The following is a 12,262-nucleotide window of genomic DNA, read 5'->3' as shown; positions in this document are numbered from 1 at the left end:
TAGACCATCACAATCAATGTATGTCACCTATCCTATGATTATACACCGTAAGTATAACTGTATGAGTCAATGACGTAATGTCTAATACCTACAATCATTCAAAGATACGGAAAAAGAGAGAAATAGGGAAAGAGAGAGAGAGAGACAAGGAATCGATCGTTTGAACGCGTCGACTCGTCGTCTTCATAATCGACACTTTTATTCCATTCGAAAAAAGAAAAGGAGGAAATATACCAATAGCACACAAGATACGTAAATGTCTATGGAGAAAAAGGATGAAAATCTAGTATGAGTCCATCGTACCGAGGATTGGCCGTGAATGGGGCGAACAACTCAAAGGAGGTATACGTCCTTGTCGTGTGGAGACCACCCCCTACGGGAAAAGGCGAGATTCATCGATCGCAAAGGAGAATAGATAGAAAGAGATAGAAGGAGAGAGAAAGAGAGAGAGAGATAGAAGAAGAGAGCGGGAGGGGGAGGGAGAGGGAGAAAGTGCGACGACATCTGTGCAGATGGCGCAAGTTTGCAAAAGAGGACGTCGTCGTCGTCGACGTCGACGGTAGCGACTAGAAAACGAGAGAGAGAGAGAGAGAGAGAGAGAGAGAGAGAGAAAGAGAGAAAGAGAAAGAGAGAGAGAGAGAGAGAAAGAGGGAAACTATGTTGGGTAGGGTAAAGGTAAAGTCGGTAGGGTATCAGTCCAGTTCAGGCGCAGGAGTTCTCGGTTAAGGACGACAGTCCTGTCCAATCGGGACATTATGCCAGGCGGCGAGGGGTCCCCGATCAATCTCCTCGACCACCACGGAACATCGACTACCCCTAGCGGTATAACGTCGGCTCAGTGTCCGAAGAGCGATGACGAGGCTGGAAGCACGACCGAAAACGCAACTGCTACCGAAAAGGACGCGAGTGCATCGACGATGACGAGTGTCCCAGCCGGTGAGGGACTTAGACGGAGGAAGGTCATACACGCGGCCAAAGAGACATTAGACAAGGGTGAGTTTTGACAAACTTCAATTCTCCCATCCATCCACATACCTTTATCTTTCTTAGCCTTTATTCTTTTTCTTCTCTTTTTATTTTTCAAATTTACCCTGTTAAATGTGAATTCTGATTGGAATATCGTAAAAGGACCATTCGCACTTTCACTCTTTTTTGAATATTACAGAACGTTGTAGCAATTTCTCTACCTTAAAAATTTTAATATGTACGAAGGCAGGTGAATCCTCGATTCTCTACGATCATTTCTGTTGGCTGAGAATCGTTACTTTGATTCTCTATGTGAAACACGCACACCCAGCATGCGCTCCCTCTTCCCTTTCTTACCACCCACCAACCCCATCGTGTTTCGATCGTCGCACTCCCCACTCTAACAACTTGCGTTGTCGATTCTCTTTCCTCTCTCTCTCTCTCCCTCTCTCTCTCTCTCACTCTCTCTCTCTCTCTCTATCTATCTATTTTTCCCATTCTCTTTTGTTTTTTTTTTTTTATTTTAATTCTTGTTTCACACTTGAATAATAAATTATGCGTATATTACCGTACACGCATTTATCGAGAAGTTTGAGTTCGATCCTTCAACTCTTGTGGATATGTTTTACAATGTGTCGAATGAATAGTCATTGTGAATAACACCTGGTGAAATGCATTGTGCCCTAGCCGAAAGTGGGCGATTCACATTGCACAATGATAAGTGTACGTAAATCTGAGAAAGGGTCGTTGAATGCACATTGACACATTCCATTTTAAATCAAACACCGAACAATGATGAACTCTTTCAAAGAAACCTACGAAAGCCTTTACACTCTTTTCAAGGAATTTCGATCTTTAGGCTCGCAGCGTTTGTACAACGAGAACGGGGCTCTTAAAAAAGAGAAGTTATTTTCTTTTATCCCTTTCTCTCTTTTATCTTGGTACTTGCTAATTGATAACGTATAAGAGCCTACCGTGGTTCCAAAGAAAACACACGTTTTATTCATGCGAAATAAAAAAATAACACTTTGTAGAGAATATCTTTTGAGGTCGTTCGTCGAGCAACAAGAAATGTAACGAGTACATTGACTCTAATGGAAGTATAAAACCGTCAAGGCGTCCAACACGCACGGGTATATGTATTTTTGCGTGCACGCGCGCGCGCAAAAAAGTGTTTCTGTGTCTATTTGTATTCATCAACGTTACAATAAATCTCTCTTTTTATTTTTATATATCTTACTTCTTTTTATATATCTTATATATTTTATTTAAAAATAAATTCACTTGAATCCTTCCAATATATTGCGATACTTATTCATATATTTATTTCCTTTCTTAGCATCACGTTTATTGAGACGTAAGATACCATGCGCTGGCCACTTGATGACCCCCCGCCGCCTATGGATACAAAAAGTACCCACTCAGGTTCGTATACAAAATATACGTAAACAAAGTAACAAATATTCTACTTGTTATCTCGTTGTCGTATTCCTCCTAATAATACCCATTATATTCACTATGAAAATATACTACGTTCTTTATTAATAATAACTCATGCGAGCTTGCGAAATAAAATACACGGATAATATACTCGGATAAATATACTCGATATATTTAAACAACTAAACAAAACAATAGAAAGGATATTATATTACGTAATATGGCATCGTAAAAGGAAGAAGCACGAATTGTACTCGTCCATTATTTATACTCTATAAATTATGAAGAGTCATTGTTCAAGGCATTAACGGTTGTCAGTTAACCGATATAATCGCAAACGTGTTACGTATACGTTAACTTCCTAATGAATACGAAGCGCCGCCTTATCCTATTAAGCCAGCCAACCTTATTCATCGCTGTTGCTGTGCTTCGTGCGAAATGCCTAGTCCGGCTGTTTTCATTATTAAGTGAACGCCTTCGTATTGATTTTGTGTTATATCAACAAACTTCCTTATCCACGAATGTGAACAACTTTAGCGTGCACATAGAAGTTGATCTACCATAAGAGATAGATAAGAGAAGAAGTGGAATATAAAACATAATGAAAAGAAGTGTCAACAAACAGGGATGCATCGATGATTGAATATGCGAGCATTCTTATCGACGCGATCGGCACGTTTTTATCAACGTGACGGTAAAGTAAAAGATATATTATTTTATGTAGTAGTTAATAGGTATATAACAATATCAGAAAATCTGCTACTAGTCTATGCATTTGAATGACAGCCACGCTAGCAAAAAGTCATAAACCTTTGGCAACATTCGCGGCTTTGAATGATGTGCCATATCAAAGTTAGAACCGTACGTATCGTGGCTATACGATAAAGAAATCATGTTATATCTTGTTTAAATGTACCGTAATAATAAATAACGAAACGAATGACAGTATCTGGAAAAAATTACTGATACGTTCTTGACATTCCTTTATGTTATAGAAATGCGACGTCGTGATGATGTTTCCGAACGGTGCAAGCGACGAAACTTTGATGTGGCTTTTAGGCCGACTTCGGGCTGGGACCCCTGGCCTAGTGGTACACGTCAGACATCATGCCTCTTCAGATAGTTACGGGTTTTACTTAACGGCACCTTTTAGCGTGTAAGTACGTAGTAAGCTGTCTTATTGTTGTACTCAACGTCAGAGTCATTAGAAACTTCTAAGGAAGCGCTATACTTCTCTTGACACATTAATCTTGGATCTTATACAGTAGAATTTGCTTCCATTCTTTTCTGACATTTCTATAGTACTTTAGATGATATATACATATATGATCTCTCCAAAATATTCCTTTTGAAAATTTCTTACGTGAATCTTTTATCTTCTCGATTAATCGTCTCTCACGTGAAACATTAATCGATAAAAAAGAAATCGTAAATCTCGCAGTTTGTTGAAAGCCGCGGAGGAAGTACACTTGCCAAAAGCTCTACGCCAAGAATATGGCGGAGGTTTGAAGGAATTCGTAGGCTCCGAAGCGAGCTGCTTCAAAGGAAGCGACGACGAAGCTCATTTTTTTACTACCCAAGAAAGACAGTCCCTGGTATTACACCTACTTCATACGTTAAGAGCAGGTCCGCAGGATCTTCACAGTTTATCAGGATTAAAATTGGTGGAAGGACAAGCCATTATTCCTAAGTGCATCTCGGCAGGCATTATATCACAGGTCAATATGGGAACGTGTTTTCTTTATCTTTTTTCTTTTTTTTTTTTTTTTTTTATATATATATATATTGTTACGTAATATTGATTAAAAAAACTCAACGTTTCATACATTACCAACGTACAGGTCTTCCCATTACATGAACTACCGGCATTAGAACAATTACGAAAGACATGGGTTCGCGCATTTTTTAGTCCCCAACCATTGGACGATATCTGTAAATATTTTGGGGTAAAAATCAGCATGTACTTCGCATGGCTCGGACATTACACCACCGCTTTAATCGTTCCCGCTGCTGTGGGTGTCATATACTGGGTAAATATATTGTTTTACAAACACTTTAAAACAAGTAAAAATGAAGCACGTTATTATGATGATGATTTTATCATGATTGTAAGTAAAGTAAAATATTTATGAGTGTCATTATCCGACGAAGGGTGAACACGTTGCTTTGACTTCATTAATTATATAATCCTTATTAAGGTCGGCATCATCGGTAGGAACCAAGCGGTGGAAGATGTGGCGTACGTGCTTTTCTCAGTCTTCAATGTAATTTGGGCGACAGTTTATCTAGAAACTTGGAAACGAAGAGGTGCCGAATTGGCCTATAGATGGGGTACTTTAGATCAAAGAGATGATTTGTTGGTCGAACCTAGACCTCTCTTCACGGTAAAGATTTCGATCAATAATAATAATAATAATAATAATAATAATAATAATAATAATAATTCATCAAAGATAACAAGAAACGAATTTATCGCTTGTCATTTATCAAATGACATATCCAATTTCGTAGGGTACTCTAGAAATATCACCTGTCACGGGAAGACTAGAACCAACTTACCCCAGATGGCGAAGAAATGTTTTTCGATATTTTGTCAGCGTACCCATCATCGCCGCTTGTCTATTTTTCGTTTTCGTCGTCATGATTCTGAGCTTCCAAATACAGGTAGAACGCGATAGAAACATTTTCAAAATACTTCAATAAAAATCTATAAGAAATGATTTAGGGTAATTATCGATTATTTCGTTGAAACAAATCGGTACGATTTTTTCTACGATTAGGATTGGTGGGACGCACGTCTTGAAGCGGGAGGCTACGGATTTTGGCTAAGTTACGTGCCAAAAGTATTATTGGCCGTTGTAATCGCCTTAATGGACGAGGCGTACTTCAAAGTCGCAGTCTGGTTGAATGACTTGGGTATGTATATAAAGAAAAATTAAAGAGAGAAAAACGTATCAATCTACGTATCTTTAATTTAATCTTTCCGTTACGTATGCGGCCGATTCATACGAGAATTACGAACGATCGACGTCTTATCGATTGTCTCACAATAATCTTTATTATTATATCCACGGGTACTAAATATACCATATATATATATATATATATATACACCATATATATGTATATATATATATATATACACATTTGTGCACGTCTAGCTGAGAAGCCTAGCATATTTACTTCTAAATCTCTTCTCACGGCTTAGCTTCTATCTAGAGAGAACGATCAAGAACGTACGATATCCCTAGACGATACATAAAAGCTAGTCTCTTTTTCTAATTATCTATATACTTCCAATATGTATCTACTCTTCTTCTAACTATCGTTGAGAATAATTCTAAAATTATTCGGGTATAATTATACTACCTTTCCTTATTTTTATATATCTTTTGGAGAACGCCTATATATAGTTTATGGTAGATAGTATCTTTGATTTTTGTGTGTTGGACGCAGAAAACTATCGACTAGACACCGAGTACGAGAATCATCTGATCTACAAGGTGGCACTGGTAATAAGATATTTTGACAACCAAATGCAAATTATGAATGTTGTATTAGTATCGTCAATTTTGTCCTCCTCTAAATCGGAGATGATTCCATCATGTGCTTTCTCAAAGTACAATTGAGATTATCAATTCCAAATGAAAATGTTTTCAAAAGTCTTGCCTTAATGATACTTTGGTAACGAAAGAAAAAAAAAGAAAAAAAAAAAAAATCAAAAAATAATCTTTTTCACAAAATCATTGCACATTATTATTAATACTATATTATGGCTAACGATAAGTAAATCATATGGTACGTATGACTGTTGTCTTAAATCTTAAATATTCATATTTGCGATAATAGAAATGCACGTGTAATCAGATGTGTGAGAATGATATGATTATTATAAAAGGAAAAAAACAAAAAAAAAAAAAAAAAAGAAAAAAGAAAAGAAAAAGAACAGAAAAAATTGAATAGTGATTTTAGAGGTGGACGTTTTAAAAGTAAGATTAGATCCTTCACTTTATTTTCGTTACGAAAAATAAATAAATGTCTTATCGTGGCTGTCTCTATCGCTGCATGAAAATTCTACTTGATATTTGCTCTCTGCTTGCGCTTCTTTTTTCTAATAGCACTTCTCAACGCGACGCTTCACTTTATATCTTATATAGCAACGATATTCTTAAACTTATGGATCGTTTAGCCTAATATTGGAGCGCATTAAATTTTGGACGAATCGCAAAATGATGGGCTATTAAAATATTTTCATAGAATGTTCTTACGAGTTTGCAAGGATACCGCAATAACAGATCCGTATCTTTAAAATAATATCCAATGATTTTGGTCTATTACATTCGTAAAAATTGTATTTATATTATAAACATTCGAGCCGTTGTGTCATTGCAAACAAATATATTGGGGCGCACGACAAAATGATTGAGAAACGTTGTTATATAGGAAAAGTTTCTCGTGTATTATATATATGGCCATACGCATATACGTATGTATGTACATAACAAATACGTTTATGTATGTCCGTGCGTGTACATATATATGTGACATCAAAACGAAGGAAAAAAAAACAAAATAAAAGAAATACATAATTTATTCACAAATACGGCAAGTGTACAGAAGAAACAATATATTTCAGTTTCAGTTCGTAAACTCCTTCCTATCGTTATTTTACATCGCCTTCTATCTTCAAGACCAAGAAAGACTCAAGGAGGTAAGGAACCCTCTCTCTTTCTCACTTTTTCTCATCACATTTAAATAAATTTTATCTTTCTCTTCATCCTTGTAAATGGACATTTATTACCATGTAAGATAGCATCACATTGTCATGCACATATGTATGTAGGTATGAAAGATAGAAAATATGATATAGATATGATAGATATGAAAGAAATGTTTAGATATTATATCCTTAATATATAAAAGATGTAGAATTAAAATTCAATATTGATTTTTTGCTTTTGTAAATATAATGTAATTTATACTTACGACACATTTTACCTATTTATTTGATAAATAATAATCAATATACAGGGTGAAGTATAAAATATAGCAAGAGCATTTTTTCAATAATAATTTTTTTAATTAATAATTAACAAAAGAGCATATAAAAGAAAAAATATGCTACAATCAGTTTCTAATCTTCATTGATAAATCATATGAAACAAAAAAGTATGTTTCCATTTTAAATCACCCTGTATATAAATCATTATTGTACAATCGAATCATTCGCGATTCATGTAAGACGTCGACAAGAATTAAATGAAAAGAAAAATGAAATAAATAAATAAATAAATAAATAAATAAATAAATAAATAAAAAATTGAATCACTAGCGAAAAAATTCGATTCTTTTTTTTTTAGCAACTGGCCGCGTTACTGATAGCACGGCAAGTGATTGGAAATCTTAAAGAATCCGCAATACCATATTTGGTAGAGCAACTGCGTCTAGCGCAACTAAGTTTTGAGCTTTTTGGTGCTCTGAGTCCAAGCGAAGCGAGATTACCACCTGGTAACGACGAGGACGACGAGAAAACGAAGAATTCCGATGAGAAGGATGAACGAACAGAAACGGGAAAGACGAAGCAACCGAGGAACGTTAGCCAGGCTGAGTTGGAGAGTTCTCTCTACAGAGTAGGACACACCACTAATTCTCTTCTTAGTGACGTTACTTTGAAGGTTTGATTTAGATTTAGCCATTTTTTTCTTTTTTCATTCCTCTTTCATAATTTCGATGTACCTAATCAAATCTCCCCTAAGAACGCACTAACGGAAAACTCGTGCAAGAAAAGGAAAACTGCAGTAACTATCGTCGTTCGTCGATTCGAACGCAAGCATGCATGATCTTTATAAAAAAAAAAAAAAAAAAAAAAAAAAAAAAGAACAAAAAGAAAAGATTGAAGTCCTTAATATATCGTACAAATGTAATGAAGGTCGTTAGGACGTTAGTTCCTTGTAATTTTAAAACCTGTAGAAACCATTACTTTCCTCCCAATCGCTTTCCTTCTTTTCTTTTTTTTTTTCGTTAGTAAATAAATCACGTATTTTTCTGTATGCTCATAAAAAATCACATAGATCACCACATATGTTTGGAATAATTCATTCCAATCAGCTATAAAGATTTACACTATCTCATATAAATATATACATACATATATATATATATAGGCTATACAAATTATGTTATTCTAGAAATGCCATTATTACGATTTAACTTATATCATGCATGCCTAATAATAGAACGCAAATTACACGCAGAAAGAGCATGCGATAGATGAATAGAAAAAAAAATCGCACAAAATAGAAGATATTGTTATAACGAAAATATGATTTGTTATTTTATTGCTAATAAACATCTATCTAAAAAAATTAAATTTTAATTACAGTACGATCGAGCATTCTCGGAACATTTAGAAATGCTCTCGCAATTAGGATATGTATGTCTCTTCTCGTCAGCGTTTCCTTTAGCTGCCGTTGCTGCGTTACTTGGTAATCTGATCGAATTACGAGGAGATGCATTTAAGTTATGTTATGTTCTCCAACGACCCTTTGGACGTAGGGTATCAAATATCGGCACTTGGCAGGTAAATCGATCATCATCCTTCCTACGAGTACACTCATCTCATCAATAATTTTCAAATGTGTTTCATACCCACTATATATGTATACTTTTACTGTAGAACGCTATGGAAGCTATGGGATTCGTCGCGATTTTAGTTAATTGCGCATTAATCAGTCGAAGCGGACAGGTACAACGAATGTTTCCAGAGATGTCTGCGACGCAAACAATTTTACTAATAGTCGCATTGGAACACATTATGCTAGCAATCAGATTTATTATAACCTGTGCTATACCGGATATACCACATTGGGTTGCTACGGAAATGGCCAAAGTTGAATTTTTGAGAAGGGAGGCAGTGAGAAGATTGTCCTCGACACCATCACCGGAACAACAACCTTCTACAGTCATAGGTAAATATATTCATGTTCATGTTCATGAAGAGATGTCTCTCGTATATGTATGAGAAGGTCAAAGCTAAACGACGATGGGATCTCCCATTTGTCCTGGACCTTCTCCTATCAGCTATTAATCTTGCTCGAACTCAGGGAGATTCGTGGTGAGTCCAGCAGACGGAGAGAGCGAAGAGCCACATCTGTTGAGTGAACGTACCGGAGACGCCTCGATGTCCAGCCAACCAGATAGTCCTACTTTAGCATCGACGACCCAAACACCGAGCAGACCATCAACTCCAAGTGCCGCATCGATACCAAGAATCGCGGAGACATCGCTTACGGCTGAGTCACCCGGTAGTATTGGAAGTAGCAGCGAGATCAGCAATTCCTTCCTTTCTGAAAATAATATTGGCAGTAGTCGAGACATTCACAATACACCAAGATGCTCTATACCTGGAGGAGAAAGAGGTTCGAACATTCCCTAAATCTCAATATCCTTAAAATCCTTTCGCAAATCAAATTAATCATATTATTTAATGTCATTCGTTCTTATAGGCCGACGATCGAGAGAATGGTTAAGCAACGAACCAGAATCATCGAACACGGGAGATCATTATGGTCATCACTTGACAATCGGTCCTCACGGAGGTGTCGATTGGGTACGCAAATTAGTCTTGGAACCAGGTGGACGAAAATCGAGCGATTCTGAGATCAGTGCAGTTGGTTCCGTAACCGGAACTGCCGAAGAATTAACTCTCCATAGATCCACCGATTGCATTGTTTCAAAAGATTTAGCTTCGTCCTCGGATAGTGATCTGTTAAAGTACATATTATATATTAAATAATTATATATTATTAAAAGTATTAATCTTCGTTAACGATGAGACTGATAAATCTTTATTTATTTATCATCGTTAAGGTCTGCTCCGCCATGGGTGATAACTCACAGAAATCCAAAATTCCGTTTTTCACCGGAAAAGGAAAGGGAACGAGAGAAGGCAGAGAAGCAGCAACATTATCAGCATCATCAACAGAGAGAAACAACGCACGAGCACCGTGATCGACAAGCTTACGTACCCGAAAAGGAAAAGGATTCCGGTGTTGGTGGTCTGTCAGATTCGAGCAAGACGATTTCGAGTCAAGAGGAAGAGAAACCAAGTAGGGAGGATCGCGAAGCAAAAAAAACGAGAGTAAAACAGAGCCTCATGAAGAGAGCACGCTCGGTCGCTATATTCTCGTTAAAATTAAAAGAACGAAGAGCGAGAGAGGCCGAACTTAAAGCGAAGGAAGCAGAGAGGGAAGCTAGATGGCAACAACCTCAGTCATGCGTCGGCGGTGAACTATCTTGCATTCCCATAGAAAAGCTTATATCTGTGGACGACATTGCAGCCATGGAGATGCGCAGAATGAATCATTAGAGAACACGCTTCGGAAACTTCGAATTTTGTTTTTCCGCTAAGTAGAATTATTCGTGTACGCGATCGCGATACGTAAGAGAAATGATAGAAAAAGAAAGAGAGAGAAAAACAGAGAGAGAGAGAGAGAGAGAGAGAGAGAGAGAGAGAGAGGAAGAGATAAAAAGAGATAAGGCATTTTTTTGTGTCATTGTACAAAACGCAGACGGATTCTCGAGAGAATATCGTTTTCACGGTTATGATGGTGATTGGTAATAAATATAACAAGATGGAAAGAAAGATGCAAATAGAGAGAAAGAAAGAGAGAATAATGTATACGAGTATGGAACAAAGGAACGTCGCACAAAATAATGAGTCTGCACGAGATTACGGAACATCGTTCCGGTAGAAACGTCCATAGAAAATTTAACCCTACACCACATACCATTCCTAGAGGAATCACGTTTTAACCATAGATCATAGTCCCTTTGCAAAGTTAATAGAGAGAATTATCTCGTTGAGCTGTAAACGTCCTGCTAGTGCCGTCATTTTTGCCGTAAGTTCACCAGCGATTAATAAACTTTTTCGGCTTTTTTGTAACGTGAACACGTTATCCCTTCTCTCCAGGAAAAATACAATGGCTCGTATTTTAATCAATGATTTTCCATTTTTCTTTTCGTATAAATAAATTTGATTCCTACTTGAGAAAACAAATAAAAAGAAGAGAGAAAAAATATAAACGCATAAAAAAAATCAAAAACGCGCCTATCACGGAGCGACACGTTACGAAGAAGCCGTTTACGGCCACGAAATTGTGGAATACTTATGATAGACTTAATACATATATATATATATATATATATATATATATATATATATATATATATATATATATGTATAACATTTAGATATTTGTAAAGTACACGCAAGATAGCTGACACGTTGGTAGCGAAATTCCGATTGGGAGATCACCGAAGGTGAAATTGTTATTGTTGCTGAAATATAAGTTGTTACTTACTGTTAAATAGACGTTGACGGGTCAACCGTACAACGAGCGTTCTCGCCAAGTAAGTTTCTAACAGAAAGCTATATATGATGCACACAGGTATGAGAAGTTAAGAAAATTAAAAGAAAAGAAAAAAAAAAAAAGAGAGATGTAAACGTACTGCATGTCGCACTGTACGTAGTACGTGAGCGTCTACTTTCGTTTCCCGCAAATTTTTCGAAGGAAAAAAAAAGGAAAAAAAAAAGAAAAGAAAACCGCTGGCGCATTCCCTCGCAACGCACTGTGGCGCGCGCAACTAAATCGAAATGCTTTTATTTTCATTTATGTTGACATTGACAATTTCTTGCTTGATTAAGATTATGATAATAATTTTTCTTTTCCTTTTTTTTTGTTTCAATGCATCGATTTTATAATGCGACGAATTTCAGGGTCGATTCTATTTGTATATAATTGAATTGCTACGACGATGAAGAAAGAAGATATCATGAATTTATGAGATTGATTCT

The 12,262-nt window shown here is 36.4% G+C and overlaps 1 protein-coding gene across 4 annotated transcripts; it reads left to right on the top strand.

Annotated features, from left to right (window-relative positions):
• The first annotated feature begins 649 nt into the window (after positions 1-649).
• wwk (anoctamin 8 white walker) lies at positions 650-11,617 on the top strand. Of its 4 annotated transcripts, none has more exons than XM_035870233.2 (16): positions 650-993; positions 2,306-2,391; positions 3,402-3,562; positions 3,848-4,124; positions 4,248-4,436; positions 4,605-4,790; positions 4,918-5,070; positions 5,187-5,322; positions 5,863-5,918; positions 7,043-7,117; positions 7,767-8,036; positions 8,789-8,986; positions 9,083-9,374; positions 9,510-9,824; positions 9,912-10,179; positions 10,276-11,617. In XM_035870233.2, exons 1-16 carry the CDS (start codon positions 756-758, stop codon positions 10,772-10,774), a joined length of 3,399 nt encoding a protein of 1,132 aa, XP_035726126.1. In that variant the 5' UTR covers positions 650-755; the 3' UTR covers positions 10,775-11,617. The 4 variants fall into 4 exon arrangements, with proteins under 4 accessions (XP_035726126.1, XP_035726125.1, XP_035726124.1 ...); XM_035870232.2 differs by having other exon boundaries at positions 7,767-8,081; positions 9,531-9,824; XM_035870231.2 differs by having other exon boundaries at positions 7,767-8,081; positions 10,276-11,616.
• Positions 11,618-12,262: the final 645 nt, after the last annotated feature.

Source organism: Vespa mandarinia, chromosome 9 (assembly GCF_050613455.1).
Source record: "Vespa mandarinia isolate Hongniang chromosome 9, ASM5061345v1, whole genome shotgun sequence".
Lineage (NCBI taxonomy): Eukaryota > Metazoa > Arthropoda > Insecta > Hymenoptera > Vespidae > Vespa > Vespa mandarinia.
Note: the sequence above shows the minus strand (reverse complement) of the source record. Positions and strands in the feature narration are given on the sequence as shown.

Excerpts from the sequence above, each read along its gene's own strand:
- wwk (XM_035870231.2), top strand. The coding sequence starts at position 756 with ATGCCAGGCGGCGAGGGGTCCCCGATCAATCTCCTCGACCACCACGGA. Across the intron at positions 2,392-3,401 it reads TACAAAAAGTACCCACTCAG|AAATGCGACGTCGTGATGAT; the intron begins GTTCGTATACAA and ends TTTATGTTATAG. Across the intron at positions 5,323-5,862 it reads AGTCTGGTTGAATGACTTGG|AAAACTATCGACTAGACACC; the intron begins GTATGTATATAA and ends TGTTGGACGCAG.